Source organism: Marmota flaviventris, chromosome X (genome assembly GCF_047511675.1).
Source record: "Marmota flaviventris isolate mMarFla1 chromosome X, mMarFla1.hap1, whole genome shotgun sequence".
Classification (NCBI taxonomy): Eukaryota; Metazoa; Chordata; class Mammalia; order Rodentia; family Sciuridae; genus Marmota; species Marmota flaviventris.
Window position 1 is genome coordinate 69185268 of NC_092518.1, and position 20304 is coordinate 69205571.

Consider the following 20304-nt stretch of genomic DNA (forward strand, 5'->3'; position numbering starts at 1 on the left):
AATAAAAAATGAAGGGCAAATAAAATCATCTATGTAATGAGACATTGCTTCTGATAAAACAGAAATATAGAAGAACATAAGAGCATATCTTATGAATAATTATATGACAACAAATTTGATGAGCTAGAAAAAACAGGATACATTCCTAGTCACATACAACCTACTAAGACTGAAACATTAAAAAAGGAAAATTTGAAAAGACCAATAATGAGTAAAGAAATTGAAGCAGTAATTAAAAATCTCCCAATTAAAATGCAATAAACTAAATATTCAATGTGGAAAATAAAAATTGGACTGCTGCTTTTATATTTGAATACAAAACAAATAGAAGCTGCTAGAATATTCATCATCATAATTGAATTGTTATGCTATTATTAAACAAAATAGGAAAAATAAATTAGGAAAACAATTCAATTGAATATAGTTTCAGAAAGTATAACACACTTAGGAATAAATTTAAGAACTCCAAGTTTCATCTATTGAAAAGTTGATAAAATTTTTTAAAGAAATTAAAAATCTAGAAAGCAAAAAGACATACACATTTATAGAATACATAATATCATTATTAAAATTGATACATGCTTCAACATGAATGAACCTCAAAAATATTATACTAATTGAAAGAAACCAGTGACAAGAGTGCACTTGGTGTATGATTCCCTTTGTATTAAATATACAGAATAAATACACAGAGACAAAATGTAGATTAGTGGTTACTTGGCATTGGGATGGTGGATATGGTGTGCTAATGGGTATGAAGTTCATTTTTGAAGTGATGAAATGTTCTAAAATTAGACTCTGGTACTGCTTGAACTCTGTAAACATTAAAAATGACTGAATTATATACATTTAATGTGTAAATTCTATATTATATGAATTGCATCTTAATAAAATTGTTTAAAAATGGTCCCTGCTGACTCTACCTACTCAACTCAGATTATCATTACTTTTTAAAAAACTTGAATAATTTCCAAAGAATTATTTTGACCAGATTATTCAATCTTAATGGTCCTCATTTTCCTCACATACAAATATAATTTGTGTTAGTATAGGATGCTATGTTCAAAGTTTCTACAGCTACTAAATTTTCATATTTATTTTAAAAAGCATCAAAGCATGTAAGTTCTGAATAAATTGAGACATAACTATTAAAACACTTTTACTGTACTAATGGGTATATAGTACATTTGTAAAGTGCTTTTTAAAAGAAGACAAAAGTGTTCTACTTATATTGTCTCTTAAGACCTTACCAGGGATGGGAATGCAGCTACTTATCAAACTAAAGTAATAGTGAAAATCAATCCCATATTTGTACCACCTGTCTTCTAGGATGCTTCAATATCTTCAGATAGATGATTATTAATAAATTTAATTCATAACATGACTCATGAGAAACAGGTGGTCTGACACAGAGGTAACATAAAAAGTGAATGGCACTTTGGAGATTAATATGATTGCATTCTGGCTCCATCAGTGAGGTTAGCCTGGAAAGCTTCTGAAATGGAGCAGATCCATGGTATCCTGGTTGTCACCTCCTACCAGTTTGTTTAATACCTTAATACCACTGAAATCCTTAAGATTCTATTCCCAAGAGTCCTCACAACTGAGCTGATTTCAACTTGTTAGTATACTCTACAATTTCCTTCAATTGTATTCTTTCTCTTAGATAGCTTCTGACCAAACTATTCTCCAGAAATAGAATCTTGGCTTGAAGATTACCAGTTTATCAAAGGGCAGAGGTAGATATTTCTGTTATATAGTCCCAGCATCAGAATCTCAAGAGAACTGCTTGTTTGCTTATAGCTTCACAGCTAGATAATTTGCCAAGATGAGCATAGGATTTATTTTGTCCTGGTGCAAGTGTTGGTAATGCACCTTCATCAGAACATGGAAGGATAATCTTTTTTAAAAAAATTAATTTTTTATTTATATGTCACAGCAGAATGTATTACAATTCTTATAACAATTTAGAGCACAATTTTCCATCTCTAGTTGCATACAAAGTATATTCACACCAATTCATGTCTTCATACATGTACTTTGAATAATAATGTCCATCACATTCCACCATGATATCTAACTCCATGCCCCCTCCCCTACCCTCCCACACCTCTGCCCTATCTAGAGTTTGTCTATTGCTCCCATGCTCCCTCTCCCTACCCCACTAGGAGTCAGACTCCTTATAGCAGAGAAAACACTCGGCATTTGGTTTTTTGGGATTGGCTAACTTCACTTAGCATTATCTTCTCTAACTCCATCCATTTACCTGCAAATGCCATGATTTTATTCTCTCTTATTGCTGAATAATATTACATTGTGTACATATGCCACATTTTTCCCCATTCATCTACTGAAGAGCATCTAGGTTGGTTACACAGTTTAGCTATTGTGAATTGTGCTGCTATAAACATGGATGTGGCTGTGTCCCTGTAGTATGCTGTTTTTAAGTCCTTTGGGTACAGACGGAGGAGAGTGATAGCTGTGTCAAATGGTGGTTCCATTCTCAATTTTCCAAGAAAAAAATCTCCATACTGCTTTCCACATTGGCTGCACCAATTTGCAGTCCCATCAGCAGTGTATGAGTGTACCTTTTTTCCCCACATTCTTGGAAGGATAATCTTCACGTACTCCACTTCATCTGGCTGCCTTGGTTTCCCCAAATCTCAACTAAGAGAAAGGGCAAAGTGATCTACCAAGTGTTCTCTGCAAACACCCCACCATACTCTCTCAGATAAAGTTGGCTTGAGGAGGTCTAGAATAACATAAACAAGAATATTGCCTTTTAATAGCTATGATGAGGGTGGTATCTAACCTCCAAGTGTTCTCTCAGCAAGTACTAAATGCTATTTCGTACTCAATTACCCTGTGATAATTGTGGGCTTTGCAATATTTTACTTGAAGTAGAATGTAAAGACTATTAGAGTTTCATTAACTTTCAAATCGTGAATTCATATGCATAAGAAAGTTTTTGTGTCAGGGAATATACAAAGAGCCTTACACAGATTGTATCATTTCATGTTACAGGTTTTCTGTGAAGTAGTCATTATGAAACCCCTTGACCAAATGTCAAAACTATAATATAGACAGCTTAAGTTAGTTGCATGAGGTCACACTTATAAAAAGTGGCAGAGCCTGTGTATGAATCCAGGTTTGTTCAGGCTCTAAGTACATGCTCTAAATAGTTATTCCAGGGTGTCTTTCTTTTAAGGATATTATTATTCAAAAAGCAATCTCTAAGTGTTTTTGCACTTACAATATTCTTTCATAAAAATTTGATTCCATAAAAGTTCTGTCAGAAAACAATACAGACTATAAAATTCTAAAACCAAAGATTAAATTATTTGTAAAGGAGTTATAAGTCTACGAAAAAGTTAAAAATTAAACTCTGTTTTCTCAGGCCTTCTAGTAATTCAAATAGATTTGAAATAATTATACTGTATGGAAAAGGAGAAACAATAAAATATGAATAATACACTTTCTGAGTTGTACTCCTGATTCTTCATTTCCCAGCTGTGTATTCCTTGGAAAGAAGTTGAAATATGGGAAAAGTGCCTATCTGTCCAGATAATTGTGAAGATTAAACCAGATGGGGTATATGAACTGATAGTGGTGTCTGGAACTTGGTAGCCCCTTAACAAATGGTAAATATTATTTCATTACTATTATTACAAACAACAGTAAGTGGACAAAGAAATAAAAAAGAGTAGGTTAATGAAAGGAAGGATTTTAATTGGAGAGGATATTAATGGTATGATTTAATGTTACTTTAAGTATGCTTTAATAAAGAGCAAGAATAACAAAGAGTTTTCAATTAGAAATTCTCAATAAAAAAGACTAGTAATCATGATAATCAAATCCCACTTTTGTTAAGGCCAGGTGCCTAAAAGTTGCTTCCTATAATATTATTGCTTTTCATTGAGGTATGATGATATAAGATGGAGGGAATTAAGACAGTTCTTTAAATTACTTGACAATAGCCTGGAAGCCCCTTAAATCTTGATAAACCTTAAGTATTGTGGTAGAACAGGTAGGAAGGTCTAGTCAATAGCAAGGAAAATGACAAACATCTATGGCCTATTATTCAAATCCTTGAAAGCATATTTTTTCAGATAGAAGATCTGTGACTTTAAGAGATGTTCTGATGTAGATTTATACTTCACTGCTAAAAAGATTATCTGAACCCTACTGAAACAATTTTACATGTGAAACTGTTAAGAAGTAACATGTATTTCATCTACAGGTCATAAATGTCTTTAATTCTTACTTTTGCAATATGCTATTTCCCTATAAACATTCTATAAATCTCTGATTGATGTTCCATTCAACATTTTAATAAAGTGTTTGCTTTCAAAAAAAAATGGTTGTCTGAGATACCTCAGGCTTTGACTTTGTCATTAGCACCTAGGTAAAAAAAAATGACTTGCCTAAGTACCCAAGGAAGGCACCAGTCATCGAATGTCATCTCCCCAAATTGCAAGTAAAAATAATTACAAGAATAATCTACATTCAAGAGGATAAGCCTAGCCAATTTAATCCTATTTTAGATATGGAAAATGCCATGCTTCCCATAAAGCTACCAGTTTCTGACCAAAATCATTTTAAATGTCAGGGGAAGGCTGCCATGTTATAAAATTGGCTACATTTCATCTTTTTTAAAAAAGCTCATCATGTCTAAACATGACAAAGAAAGCACTAGATTCTTTAAGGAGCTGACCCCAAACCACTACTTTGAAGCAAAAATCTCATTACTTCAGAACATAAGTTAAATGACCCAGGTCCCAAATCTAACTATAAAACTCAGTTTTTAAGCCAAACATAGCTTTTAATAACCTCTATAAAATAAGTTTACACATTACCTGGTAATTGTTTTGGTTTTGTGATAATCTCAATTGATTTGATGATGCAAAATGTGGAGAAAAATTACTCCGTGATGGATTTGTATTATTGTACATCGTACTAGATGCTGTATGTAATGAGGTCCGTGGTGTCAAATGGTAGTCTCTGTTTTGATACAGTACATTGTCTGACAAATCTCTGATATTCACCATTTGTGAATTTGGCATATTTCTTCCTGTTCCAGACAAAGTTGCACTTTGGTTCTCAGCTCGAAGGAAACTGCCACTTTCATAAAATCTTGAGTAGTTTGGTATCTGTGCTCCCATCGAAGCCAACTCTTCCTCTCTGGAATATTCATCCTCAGCATCTCCAGTCTCCATTGCAATAGACAAACAAGTTCCTTCTGCTGAGTTAGATTTCTGTGTGGCCTTTTCTCCCAGAATTTTCTGGGGATAGTCACTGACTGCCAGTGAAAACACTTCACGGATTTCCAGGTTTTGTGTTCTACAGTAAGGGTCTCTAATAGTTGGCTTTTGTCCACATAAGTTATGTGATGCCAGACCTGTATGTTCAGGCTTATATGACCTTTGAGTCCCAGCTGGTTCAATTTTGCAAGGTCGGTGGCACACAGATGGCTTTTGAGGTACTGTCATTTCAGAAGTTTGCACAGAAGAGCTTCCACAGTTTTTCTTTGTATGATTGTATACTGAATTGCCAGCATTTAGCACACTTGTCTGTCTTGACAAAATAATTGTTTTTTCACCCAGGAGCAGGGAGGCATTTTTACAGTGTGCAACTTGTCTTTGAACAGGAATATGCAACTGAAACTCAGTATCATTTTTACTGGCTGTTTTTTGAATAGGAATTTTATGTGCTTCTGTAATTTGTGTATTTGTATGTTTGGTTGTCCCTTGCCTACTTGATGAACTGGCCGGACTGTATATACCAGTTACAATGACATCATTATTGGCAGATGTCCAAGAAGACTGTTGGCTTGAGGGTCGAGCTATATTAACCACATTTCTGACTGTAATGTCTGGAGCTGCCAAAGCGGTACCAGAAACAGTTCCTGTTGTTCCTCCTGATTCAGAATTCTTACTACTCATTTTTCTTCGCTTATTACCAACCCACGTCTGAAAGGATAAAAAACGGTATTATGAAAAAGTTTAAGAACAAGAAAAAATAATTTCTAAGTGATAAATATTATTCTTATTTATCATAAGATCAAGACCTATGCAAAGGTTAATAAAAAGCTAACAATAAATGAGAAAGTAGCTAAACAGCTAATTAAGGACTCTCTGGATAAATATCTAGGAACTTTGAAAACAGACTATATTATTGTTCCTCTCCTCCACAAAACCTATCCAATTAATATATATCAAGAATTCTAAAAATGCTTATACCTTTTGACCTAATAAATACATTTCTAGGACTCTATTATAAAATGTAATAACAGATGTAGGCAAAATTTATATGTAAACATATAAATATATATTCATCATATATTTACAAATAATAGTAAAATATTGGGAGCATACTTTAATGTCAATAGAAAATGCTTTTTTTAAACATATATACATTTGCAATCATAAGGCTTAACAATTTATGTTGCACATATACGTAACTTTCTAATGTATACTGATAGCTATTTATAATATTTTTAGAAACATTCATTATTATAAGCCATATTGCAATAAAACTTATTTAAAATGTATCTTTTTTTCTTTTGGTTCATTAGAATGTAATTCTCGGATATTTGCTAAGGTCTGCTATTTTCCATTGCCCTAAAAATATGACTGTTCTGGTTTCCTCACACTCTCACTAAAGGTTTTCATTTTTTTCTTTTTTTTTAGTCTTCACTAGTTTTGGAGTTAATAAAAGGTAAATAATTGCTGATTTGAATTGAGTTTCTATGGTTACTATATTACTTTGATAGAATTGCTCATTCATTTCCTTTACCTACTTTTATATTGGGGTATTTGTCATTTTGAAGTGATTTGTAAGAACAATTTTCTGCTAAAGATCGTAACACTTTGTCACACATTGCAATTGTATTTGCTTGTCATTAATTTATGATAGTGATTTTCTTCTTTACACTTTTCTCTACTTAGCAAGTTTTATACAATGAATATGTATTACTTCCATAAACAGAAAAAAGTTATTAATAAAAATAATGCCAGTGGTTGGCACTTAAGATTTGATTATAAAATGCATACTTTTATATAAGTAATTTATTATAATTACCTAGTATTATTGCATTGAGTCATGGTTCTTCTTAAAATATGCAATAAGAAACATTAAATTCCTTAATGTGATTATCAGACTCTGTAATTATTTCATAATGCATACCATATGATAAACTACCAAAACACATTAATCTCCTAAGAATTAAACAAAATAAATGAATAAATGAAAAAAATAAATGTACTAGTCTTGCAGAAATGTGGTGTAGATATATCTGGATAACTTTCCTATGATGTGCTCCAGAAAACCTCACAAATTATTGAATTTTCCAAGTTTATTTATATAATTTCTGATTATATACATAACATTAATGACACTGCAATGCTATAAATAAAAGCTAATATGTATTGATTCCCTTATGTGTTTTATTTATATATATACATATATGTACACATATATGTGTATTCATATATATGCATACACATACATACATATATATCTATATAGTATATATACACATATATAAATATATGTATATGAAGAAACTGAAGTTCAGAAAAATAAGTAGCTTGTGGAAGGACATCCTGCCAACAAGTACTAGAGAAAAGATTCAGTCAACCTCTACTTAACCTCAAAATATAATCCTCTTCCACTATCCCATGTGTAATGAGTAGAAACTACTAAAAGTTATCTCTGTTGTCTAATCTACTTTTGTAATTATTTTTTCCACAAAGAAAATGTTCTATAAAACACAATGATACTTTTTCTTTAACATAAGGTAGTGGAAATTTTAAACTGACTCTGATTTCCTTTCATAAAACAGTAGAAGCAAGAATTAGAGGTCAAAGGTCATATAAGTATAAATGTCACAGAAAACAAGTGAGAAAAACAAAAATATTTCAAAGTATATACTATAGAGAAATATATAAGGAAAAATATCTTTGGAAGATAAAATTCCCAGAAGGGTTAATTTTAAAAATATCCTAAATCAGCTTCAATGACATGGCTTTTCAAGTTAAGAAAAATGTGTGGAAAACATGACAGATTTGTACATAATTTTAACAAAAGTATACAAGCATTATATTGAAACATTTCAATGGGAGAGCACAGTGAACAGATAACATTTGGATTCAAGAACTCTTATATCTTGAGGGCAGCTCTGGCCATCTTTCAAAAAATCCATAACATACTATATTCTCATCACACATTAGCTAACTTAGGAAGTTCCAGAATGATCTTAATGCATTGCAAATTTATGGCTTCTATAATTTTGTAGGTTTACACATATAGAAGTATATTATGTATAGTTACATATGTGTTTTAGTAAATATTTATATTATGTGCCAATAAAGAAAATAAACTAGAATAATACCATGTACATATGAAACACAGCTATCTATCAACATAGATATCAATCTCACTTTCCACAACACAGACAATACAAGATGTAACAAGACCCATGTAATTCACTGATAGAAGAACCCCTAACCTTAGAATCCCCTTTCTATGAATTTATATGTAATTTGAAAAAACCTGGTATCCTATTTTACAGCAAATTAGAAACAACAAAATAGAAAGGGCATTGGTGGTAGAGGTGGTCAATGGTAGGCACCCTGATATCACTAAATTAGAAATGTTCACTATACATCACCCAGGAGAAAACAAAAAGGAAAACAAAATCAATGTAAGAAATCATTAAATAGCAGTTTGAGCTTCTTTAATAAAGGTGAAAATAATCCCACATACATGAACAAGTTTTGAGCATTATTATTTTATAGCACAGAATAATAATTGATTTCTATAATGAAAATCATGAGTCAAAAAGTAAATGTTCAATTACTTTCCATATTTTTTACTGAAGAAAAGCACAAAACTATACACTTAAATAATCCCACATAAAATTGTTGACAGTAAGGAAAATGCATTGCCTGAGAGTTCCCAAAGATTTATTAAAGTTCACCAAAAGTTATAAGATCCAAAATTGACCATCCAAAATTGACTACTTATTAGATGTAGGTAATTCCTATTGTAAATGCCTCATTGTGAGAATGAAAAAAAAAACATGTTACATATATCAATAAAAGGAGAATTTTCAGTGAGGAACTAACAAAGCAACACTACATAGGGAAAAAATAAAATTTTAGTCACAATATTTGGTGTTCATAAAATTATCTTAGTTCTCAGAAATTCACATGTCTAAATCTCTTTTCCTTTTCCTATGCCTCATTCTTTGTTACCTTTTTTCTTTTCCCCATTATATTTATTTTTGCTTGGATGTTTTCACCTTTTATCTTTATTTTGGAATTAAATTCTTAATACAGTGGAACTTGAGTTCTTTTGAAAGATAAAAATACTCTATTAAAATAATAAAAACAGATGTCTTCCAAGTTAGTACATATAGACCAGGCAAAATATGGAAGGAGGAATTTTATTTTTTACTGGTGAATTTACTAACAAATCCCTTTACATTTGAATGGAAAAGTTATCAAAATTTGTTTTTGGATTTAGATTGGGAAGTCTGAGTTTATTTACTATTCTTATTCGCCTGGAATGGAATTAATAAATCTGTTTTACAGAATTCCTTCTACCTTATATAATGTTATACTTGTAATCCTACATTTGGAGTATAAATATCTGTATCTCCACAATCAGTATTCAAGGACAATCAAGGTAATCATGAGGGGAATATTGTAATAACAAACTGGAAATACAAAGATAGCCCACAATGCAGCTGCCTGGGAAAGCTTTTCACTTTAATGTAATGCAAGATAAAGGGGGAAAAAAAGAAAATTACTATAGGAAAAAACAGAGTTTGTACTTATAAAATGAGATCTCATCAATCTGAAATATTTCCACATTACTTGTTAAAGGAATTAAACATTTTCCTCTGAAGTTTAGTAAAGGTAATTTTAAGCAGTGCATTTAGAGCAATAAATAGATTTATAGTTCTTACACAAATCTGAGAATGATGGATATTTTCCCTTAGAATTGGTGGCATAATTCCCTATTTGAAGGTGAGGATATCCTTCAGTCTTTAAGAAATATTTTCCAAAGAATTCTAAGTATCAAAAGATTTTTATCTCTAGGGTCTTTGAAGGTAATGGAACAGCAAAAATAAACTTAAAACAGAAGTCCTTTCTCTTCCCCAAATTACCCTATGTATGCCAAAGAAGAGAAAGTTGCTAATCATTGAATCACTAAGGTTTCAAGACAAGAGGATTTGTAGCATGTTTAAACAAACATGAAAGGACCTATGCATTCAATCAAATCCGTGACTAGTTCTGTTAGATTTATCTCTTGCTTCCTCTCTATCACATTCTCATTGCTTTTCATGAATGTGTAACAGCTCTGATTTTTTTTTACAGCTGAACAACTATGGTTGTGATAATTTCCTCCATTGGGATTTCTGTTCCTCACTTGCTAACCATCAAAGTGTGTTCATTTTATTTAGAATGAAAAATAATAGGTTTTCCTGAAAAGACAAAAATACTAAAGTCATAAAAGCCTGAAGAAAATTCAAACACAAAAACAACAAAAATATGTACACAGAATTCCCTTGGAAAATGATTTTTTCACTATCATTTGGGTGTTATGTCTAGATTAATTTGAGGATTAAAGGAAGTATAAGATCAATAAGCAATCTTAAATATATTTATTAGTTAAAAACTGAAATATTTAAAAGGTATGTATATACTACAAATTTATTAAAGTTATTATTGTTATACCAGGGAAATGAAGTTGTTTATAAAGTTAGTGACTTCATGCCCTGAATTGTTTTCTCATATTAAACAAATGTCACTTGAAATAAACAGCTATAAATTTGAGTGTAAGACCTCAATACTTACCCTGACTACACTGAAGTCCAGCTTAGTTTCCTGTGCACACTGTAATATGAGCTGAAAGCAATTTTTACTTTGATTTGTCATTCCATTTTCATAATAACGCTGTAAAATCCTTTGTTGTTCTACAGTAAATACAGAACGTAGATTCATCTAAAAATAAAAGAAGATACTCTGAAAATTGGAATAAAAATTTGGTATGTGTAACATTTGTACACTTCTCTTTTTTTGATACAATTTCAGTGCTTTCAAGCTGCAAATTTGTTTAAATGAATCAATTGCCAGTAATGGGCAGTAATTTGTGTGCTGAATGGGGACAGCTTCTCACTGAAATATATATATATATTCTCTCTCTCTCTCTCACACACATACACACACACTGAATTTGTTCATAAAAAGCACAAGCTTTAAAGACGAAAAGAAAAAAAGGAAAGCCCTTATCTGGCTAGTGTGCATAGGGGAAAAAGGGTTCTTTCACTGAAATAAATATTTATGGATAGTAAAGCCAGAGACGGTGGTAGCCATATGTGATATGTGGTCAATTATCAACAGGGACACTCACTGTTCTTTGTCAAGGGAGGCATCTGGCATATGTCTTAGAATTAGAAGCTGTGCTCTGAAACAAAAGGTTGCTTTTGCTTTTATTTTCCCCTCTTTTTGGGATAAAGTGGTTCTTTTTATATATTACATCTAAAGCTCTTCTTAAAGCTTAAAAATAAATTGCAAAGTTTAGTGACTGTGAAAGTTTGGTCACTTTAGGCAACACTAACCAAAACAATTATTTTATAACTATAATATGCAAATAAAAACCCAAATTCATGTACATTTTAGTAAAAATAAACCATATAACAGTAATATTTAAATAACTGACACCCCTGAAACTAGACAAGTTAAAAAAAAAAGGAGAAATAAAAGAAAATAGAAAACTTTATTTGTTCTTCCAGTAGAGAAGTATTTACTATCAATGGCAAAGAACTGTGAATCTTATAAATAAAAAGCAAGTCAAACTTTATTTTTTTATTAATTATGGCACTTCCTTTCTATAAAGAACACTTGCAATTTGATTAAAAGAATTTACCACCTTGGGAAAAGCAATCATACTGAAATTGGTATTCCTAAAAGTTGGTAGAAAGAAATCTTTGCTCAAGGAAAAGTGTTTTTTTTTTTTTTTAATTAGGAAAACAGCAACAATACAAACATGATAAGATCAACCAAACAGCTTTTTTTTCTAGTATACTACATAAGGATACGATAAAATACCCTGACATGGAAATAAAAATTATTTCCCTTCTTCTCAATACTTTGAACAGTGAAGCCATCTAATAAGGAAATTATAGATTCATACAGCAATACATTGCAATTTACACCCCTGACTTTTTTTTTCTTTCTCCAACAGGTACTTCCCTAACAAAAGTTAAAAGATCTGATTAGAGAAAAATTTTATGTAATAGAGGGCACAGGAATGAGTTGAGGGTTTCTCTCTGAAACATTCGGAACAGCAAGGTCTCCACTAATTTTCTGAAGACACAGAATAGTTACATTACTCCAAAAATTTCCCTTGTATGGCCTCTTTGTAATAGATCTCTCCAGTCATCCCAGCTCTTAGCAACCAATGATCTATTCCTACAATTTTGATTTTTCGATAATACCATATGAATGTGATCTTATAGTATATAGTCACCTGAGCATAAATTCTTTCACTCAGCATAGTGACCTGAGATTATCTGTGTTGTTTGGTGTTATCAGCAGTTTGCTTCATTTCATTGTATTTTTTTAAATATTTATTTCTTAGATTTAGGTGTATATTTCATTATATAAATATACCTGAATCCATTAAACCAAGGAAGGACATCTGGGCACTTTCAAGTACTTGGAAACTATGGATAAATCTGTTAGGAACATTTGCATAAAGTTTCATGTGTATAGGTAAGTAGTCATTTTCTTGAGTAAATACCTAGGAGTGGCATCACTGAGTCATATGTTAACTACATGTTTTAATTTATAAGATGATGAACTGTTTTTATTTTTATTTTTTTAAATATTTTTAGTTATATATGGACACAATACCTTTATTTTATTTTCCAAGAGTTAATAACAAGAATCAACAAATGGGACTTACTTAAACTGAAAAGTGTTTTCTCAGCAAGAGAAACAATAAGAGAGGTAATAGGGAGCCTACATCATGGGAACAAATTTTTACTCCTCACACTTCAGATAGAGCCCTAATATCCAGAGTATACAAAGAACTCAAAAAATTAAACAATAAGAAAACAAATAACCCAATCAACAAATGGGCCAAGGACCTGAACAGACACTTCTCAGAGGAGGACATACAATCAATCAATAAGTACATGAAAAAATGCTCACCATCTCTAGCAGTCAGAGAAATGCAAATCAAAACCACCCTAAGATACCATCTCACTCCAGTAAGATTGGCAGCCATTATGAAGTCAAACAACAAGTGCTGGCAAGGATGTAGGGAAAAGGGTACACTTGCACATTGCTGGTGGGACTGAAAATTGGTGCAGCCAATTTGGAAAGCAGTATGGAGATTCCTGGGAAAGATGGGAATGGAACCACCATTTGACCCAGCTATTACCCTTCTCGGACTATTCCCTAAAGACCTTAAAAGAGCGTACTACAGGGATACTGCCACATCGATGTTCATAGCAGCACAATTCACAATTGCTAGACTGTGGAACCAACCCAGATGCCCTTCAATAGATGAATGGATTAAAAAAATGTGGCATTTATACACAATGGAGTATTACACAGCACTAAAAAATGACAAAATCATGGAATTTGCAGGGAAATGGATGGCACTAGAGCAGATTATGCTTAGTGAAGCTAGCCAATCCCTAAAAAACAAATACCAAAAGTCTTCTTTGATATAATGAGAGCAACTAAGAACAGAGCAGGGAGGAAGAGCAGGAAGAAAAGATTAACATTAAACAGAGACATGAGATGGGAGGGAAAGGGAGAGAAAAGGGAAATTGCATGGTAATGGAGGGAGACCCTCATTGTTATACAAAATTACATATAAGAGGTTGTGAAGGGAATGGGAAAATAATCAAGGAGAGAAATGAATTACAGTAGATGGGGTAGAGAGAGAAGATGGGAGGGGAGGGGAGGGGGGATAGTAGAGGATAGGAAAGGTAGCAGAATACAACAGTTACTAATATGGCATTATGTAAAAATGTGGATGTGTAACTGATGTGATTCTGCAATCTGTATTTGGGGTAAAATTGGGAGTTCATACCAACTTGAATCTAATGTATGAAATATGATATGTCAAGAGCTTTGTAATGTTTTGAACAACCAATAAAAAATAATTTATATCAATAAAAAAAGAAATATAATAAGAAAATATTTCTTCCTTCTATGGTTTGTATTTTATTTTATTTACAATGTATTTCACAGAGTTTTTACTTTTTATAAAACACATTTACTTTTATTTTCTTTTTATAGATTGTGCTTTTTTAATGGATTTTGTTCAATTTTGATTATTTTCCAACAGTTTCATTCCCATATGAAATATGGAATCATTTTGTCAATGCCTGCAAAAAATCCTGCTAGGATTATATTAGAGATTGTATTTACTGCATTGAATGTAGATTGGGTTAGGAAGAATGGGCATCTTAACAATCTTAGTTCTTCTGATTCCTTAACATATCTAATTGTTTAGATCCTTGAGTTTTCACCAGATATTTATAGTTTTCAACACAGAGATTGATCCAACACATTCTGTTAAATTTAGGGACCTATGTATTTTTTTGTTTGTTTGTTTGTTTGCAGGGTGCTATTTTAAATGGCATTTTTAAAAGATCACCAATTGTTCATTCCTAGTTTATCAACATATAATTCATTTGGATATATTGAATTAATGTTCTGAAACTTTGCAAACTCACATATTGGTTCCAGAAGCTTTTGGTTTGGTTCTTTGGTATTTTCTACACAATCAGGATATACACAAATAAAGATAGTCTTATTTCTTCTTTTCTCATATCCATGCATTTTTCCCCCTGTATGGTGCTTCACAGCAGTATCTAGGATCTACAGGTTCTTGTCTTAATAAAAGTGATCATTCTTGCCTTGTTCTTGATTTTTAGAGGGAGGGATTAATTTTTTCACTATTAAGTGTGATGTTAGCTATAGGTTTTTCAGAGTTGCCCTTTACCAGGTTAAGTTCCCTTTTATTTTTATTAAACCAAGAGTTTTTATTATTACTAGAGTTATTCTTACCATGAGTGGATGGTAAATTTTGTTAAATTATTTTCCTTAATCTGTAGTGATTATTATATAATTTCTGTTCTTTAATATTTTGATGTGATAATATATGCTAATTGATATTCAAATAGTGAAGCAACCTTTCATTTCTTCTCCTATTCCTGGAATAAACTTTACTTAGTGTTAATGAATTTTATTTTTTATACATCACTTGAGTTGATTTGTAAATAGTTTGTTCAGGATTTTTTGATATGTGGTACTGGGGATTAAATCCAGACATTTTATCAGTGAGCTACATACCCAACTCCTTTAAAAAAAAAAAAAAAATATATATATATATATATATATATATATATATATATATATATTAGTTGTAGTTGGACGCAATACCTTTGTTTTATTTTATTTATATTTTTGTGGTGCTGAGGATTGAACCCAGGCCCTCACATGTGTTAGGCAAGCGATCTACCACTGAGCCACAACCCCAGCCCCCGCACCCCCCCCAAGTGCTTTTTAAAAATTTTATTGGGACAGGGTCTAAGTTGGCAAGGCTGCCCTCAAAGACATAATCCTACTGCCATAGCCTTCTGAGATGTTATGATTACAGGTGTGTGCCACCTTGCCCAACTTCTTCACAATTTTTAAAACTATATTTGTGAGGGATATTTTACTATCATTTTTTTTCTTGTACTGTATTTGGTACTAGAGTAATGAGTAGATTTCCTAATTATATATCCTAGAGAATATAATATAGAATTGCTACTTTTTTTCTTCAAATCTTTGTTATAAATCCCCAATGAAGTCATCTGAACATAAAGTTTTCTTTGCTGGAAAGTTTTAAATTACAAATCACTTCTGTATTATTCAAATTATTTCATATTGATTGAGTTTTAATAGTTTGTATCTTTCAAGGAATTGACCCATTTCATATAAATTGCTGAATTTAAAGCTGTGAAATTGCTTATTAAACTTACTTATTATTTTTAAATGTCTGCAGGGTCTGTGATGATGTACCTGTTTCCTTCTTGATATTTTTAATTTGTTTCTTCTTATTTGTTAGCTTAGCAAGAAGTATGACCTACATTGATCTTCTGAAATAGCTAGCTTTTAGCATCAATGATTTTTTAATATTTTTTGTCTGTTGTCATTTTCATTGATTTCTACACTTATGTTTAATTCCCTTCACTTTGCTTTGTTTGTATTGAATTTACTCTTCTTTTTCTATTTTCTTAAGATGGAAGCTTATATTGCTGATCTGAGTCCTTTCTTCTTTTTCAAATATAAGCAATAACTCATACAACTTTATTTCTAAGTACTGTTTTGACTGTCTTCTACAAATTTTGATAGAGTGTATTTTAATTGTCTTCCAGTTCAAAATATATTCTAACGCCCCTTGCTTGTTTCTTAATGAAAACTTTTAGGGATTTTCTAAGTATTTTTCTGTTACTGATTTTTAGTTTAGTTTGGCTATGACTAGAGCATGTACTTTGTATGATTAAAACATTTTAAATTATTAAAAGTTCATTTTATAGCCCAGAACGTGTGTATGTGTAATTTTTTCTTTTTCTTTCTTTCATTTTTTTTTTTTTTTTGTGAATGTTCAGAAAGGAATGTATACTCTGCTGCTGTTAGGTGCACAGTTCAAAAACATCAATTATGTCTTCTTGAATTAGGGTTGTTCAGATTGCCTATATCCTTATTGATTTTCTGACTATATGTTGTATTAATTATTGAAAGAGGAATAGTTGTCTAACTGTAGATTTGCCTATTTCTATTTTCATTTCTATCAGTTTTTGCCAATATATTTTGAAGACCGATTGTTAGGCACATACACATTTAGAATTGTTATATCTTTTTGGTTATTTAACCATTTTTCTTTAATCATTAATAATACCCCCTCTTTATTCATAGTACTATTCCTTGTTTTCCATTTGACTATCAGATTTTATGTGTGTGCGTGTGTGTGTATATATATATATATATATATATATATATATATATATATACATACACACACTCCAAGTTTGTTCTGATTGTTTCACTTATAATATTTTCAATGCTCTTAATTTCAATCTATGTCTTTATATTGCATACAATTGACTTAAAAAAATCCAGCATGACGATGTCATTATGTTTAGACAAGATACATTTAATGTAATTACTGATATATTTGGATTTGCATACCATTTTATTAGTTGTCTTCTGCTTGACCCTCTGACATTTTTTTCTATCCTACCTTTTCCAACATTTTTGGATTTTTTTTTCAAATATTAATTTTAGTATTGTTATACTTCACTAACCTATTTAGCTATTTTTTCATGTTATTTATTTATTTTTATTGGTTCTTTTTAGTTATACATGACAGTAGTATCATTTTGATATTAATTATACAAGCATGGAAAATATCTTATCCTAGTTAGGACTCCATTTTTGCATTTTTAAAGTGGTTGCTTTAGGGATTATATTACCCATATCTAATTTTTCCATTTTATGCAGTTAATATTTTATAACCTCAATTACAACCAGATTGGTCCCTTTATACTCTCCCCTTTATGTTATAGTTATCATATGCATTACATTTTTAGGTACACTGTAAACCCCAATAGACAATTTTATTTTTTACTTTCAACAATTATATTTATTTTGGGGAACTTAAAAAAATAATATTTCCTATTTACTCAGATATTTACCATTTATTTTGATCTTCTTTCATTCCTAATGTTTCATGTTCTCTTCTGGTAACATTTCCAAAGAACTTATTTTAACATTTTATAGATCTGTTGATGAAAGCTGTTTTTTTGTCATTCTTGTTGTTGCTGTTGGTTTTTTGTTTGTTTGTTTTTGTTTTTACTTTGCATGGGAAAATCTTTATGTTATCATCATTCTTGACATTTTCACTGGTTATAGGGTTTGGGGTTGACAACTCTTATTTCAGCAACTAAAAAATGTTTTCTACTATCTTTGGGCTCCATGATTTCTCATGAGCAATCTGAAATCATTCAGATGATTTTTTCTACCAATATTGTTTATCATCCAGGAACAGTGGCACATGCCGGTAATGCCAATGGCTTGGGAGGCCGAGACAGGAGGATCTCAAGTTCAAAGCCAGACTTAGCAAGGGTGAGGTGATAAGCAACTCAGTGAGACCCTGTCTCTAAATAAAAAACATAGGGCTGGGGATGTGACTCAGTGGTCAAGCACCCCTGAATCCAATCCATAGTATCAAATAATTATATATAATTATATATAATTATCTCTTGCTGTTTTCAACATATTTTTATCTTGGAGTTTCAGCAGTTTGACTCTGATGTACCTTAGCATTATTTGCTTTGAGTTTATATTGTTTCAAGCACTTTGATCTTCTTAAATCTGTCAATTTATTTTTCACCAAATTTGGAGCTTTTCCATCCATTATTTGCCTAATATAAATAAAATATTTTTCTGCACAATTTTTATACCAATTCCCTCTGTTCTTCTCGAATATCAGTTATATGAATATTAGATTTTTATATTATCCCACAGGTCCTGAGGATCTGTTCATACTGTGCCATCCTTTTTCCCCTATTTATCAAATGGGATCATTTATTTATCATAAAATCCACTGATTCATCTCACTGTCATCATCATTATGTTATTGAGACCATACAGAAACTTCTTAAAATTTCAGATACTGGAATTTTTCAGCTCTGTAGTTTCCATGTGGTGCTATATTCTAGCTTGAATTACTTTGATGAGAACTTCTAACACTTTACCCTTTTCCAGGGTATTTATTTTCATCTAAGACAGCATAGTTTAACAGCTGCTTTAACATTTATAATTTGAACATCTGGGTCATCATATTAATGTTGGCACCTATTATTGAGTAAATTTAGATTGTATCTTGGTTCCTTTGAATATTATTTGTTAGAATCTCTGGATAAAGTTGGGGAAGTGCAATTTGGGGAAATACAGTTCACAGATAATCAATTTTGTCAGTTTTAGACTGTAATTTCCTTCTGCCTTCTGTGGACACATCAGTTCAATTTTCAAATCTTTTGCTATGTTGCTTTGGGTCTATCCTCACACTAGTACCATATGAGTGTTTTTTTCAATGTTAGTTCCATTTCCAAAGCCTTTGACATCCTGCTTTTGCTGTCTCACTCATGAGCAACTCAAGAGGAAGCCTGAGCTTTCTACCAGCTTATAGACACTATTAAAAGATTCCCTTCTCCAGCCCTCTCCTTTCTGGGATTGTTCACATATTGTCCCCATGCAAGGATCACTTTTCTGATCTTCTAGCCAGAGTTTCTCTCAGAGTTTATTTGATTGATCCATTATCCACGAATTACAGCTCTGAAACTAGAGTAATTCTTGAGGAACAGTAGAAGAAAGAGGAAGGAAGACTTGGAGGAACAGAGAGAAAGACACAGAGAGAGACTGACTTAGGATTTCCTTTCATATTATTGAGACAGCAGGCTACTATTTCAGTTTCAGCCAGAAATGTACCACTATAAATTCCCATGGTTGGGATCATATATTGCTTCAAAGCCTCAAGAGGGAGGATGGAACAAAACAGGGAAACTCATCCAATTATCACTGTTTTTCTAAATTCTGATGCCCTTCTACAATCTGCCTGCTTTTGTTTACATTTCAGATCCCACAGTCCATTAATTTTTTATTTTTAAAATATTGGCCAGAGATTTTAGCTATGATCAGCAGAAAAAAGTTAGAAGTAAAATCTTAGAAGTAAAAGTCTAGCAATTAAAAAAAATTAAATCACACTAAACTCTAAGGAATTTTATTCCAAGTCAAATTTAACCAATACTTATTTGACTTTTTCTAAAGACTAACATTCTGGGACTGAAATTGCTGGTTGGGAATCTAAGAAACAAAACACCCCACTGAACCATTTTTATTCCTCAGAAGTATTTTATAAATAAAAATATGAATAACTACAGTTTTGAATGAATTAAACCTTTGAAATTTTTGCAATAAATTAAAGATATTAGAAAAAATTCCAGGAGTTTTCTTTTGGCTTTTAAATTTTCTTGATCAGGACAATGCATGTAATCATGTATGTTTTGTTGTCTTTAAAATTTGGAGTGAAAATAATTGCAGTTTCTCAGGTCACCCCCATATTTTCATCTCTAATATATCTTGGGAGATTACTCATTCTGGGAAGCTAAAGTATATACCCCTACAATGATAAAATTTTATTTTTCATAACTATTACATGAAA

The 20304-nt window shown here is 31.4% G+C and overlaps 1 protein-coding gene across 1 annotated transcript in view; it reads right to left on the reverse strand.

Moving 5' to 3' along the window:
• Window positions 1-11012, reverse strand: part of Hdx (highly divergent homeobox) — an 82664-nt gene extending 71652 nt beyond the window's left edge. Inside the window, exons 1-2 of the mRNA XM_027930836.3 lie at window positions 10866-11012; window positions 4857-5969 (exon numbers count right to left, since the gene is read on the reverse strand). Coding sequence (XP_027786637.2) covers window positions 4857-5969; window positions 10866-11012 — 1260 coding nt within the window. The remainder of the gene's footprint in view (window positions 1-4856; window positions 5970-10865) is intronic.
• Between the last annotated feature and the right edge of the window lie 9292 nt (window positions 11013-20304).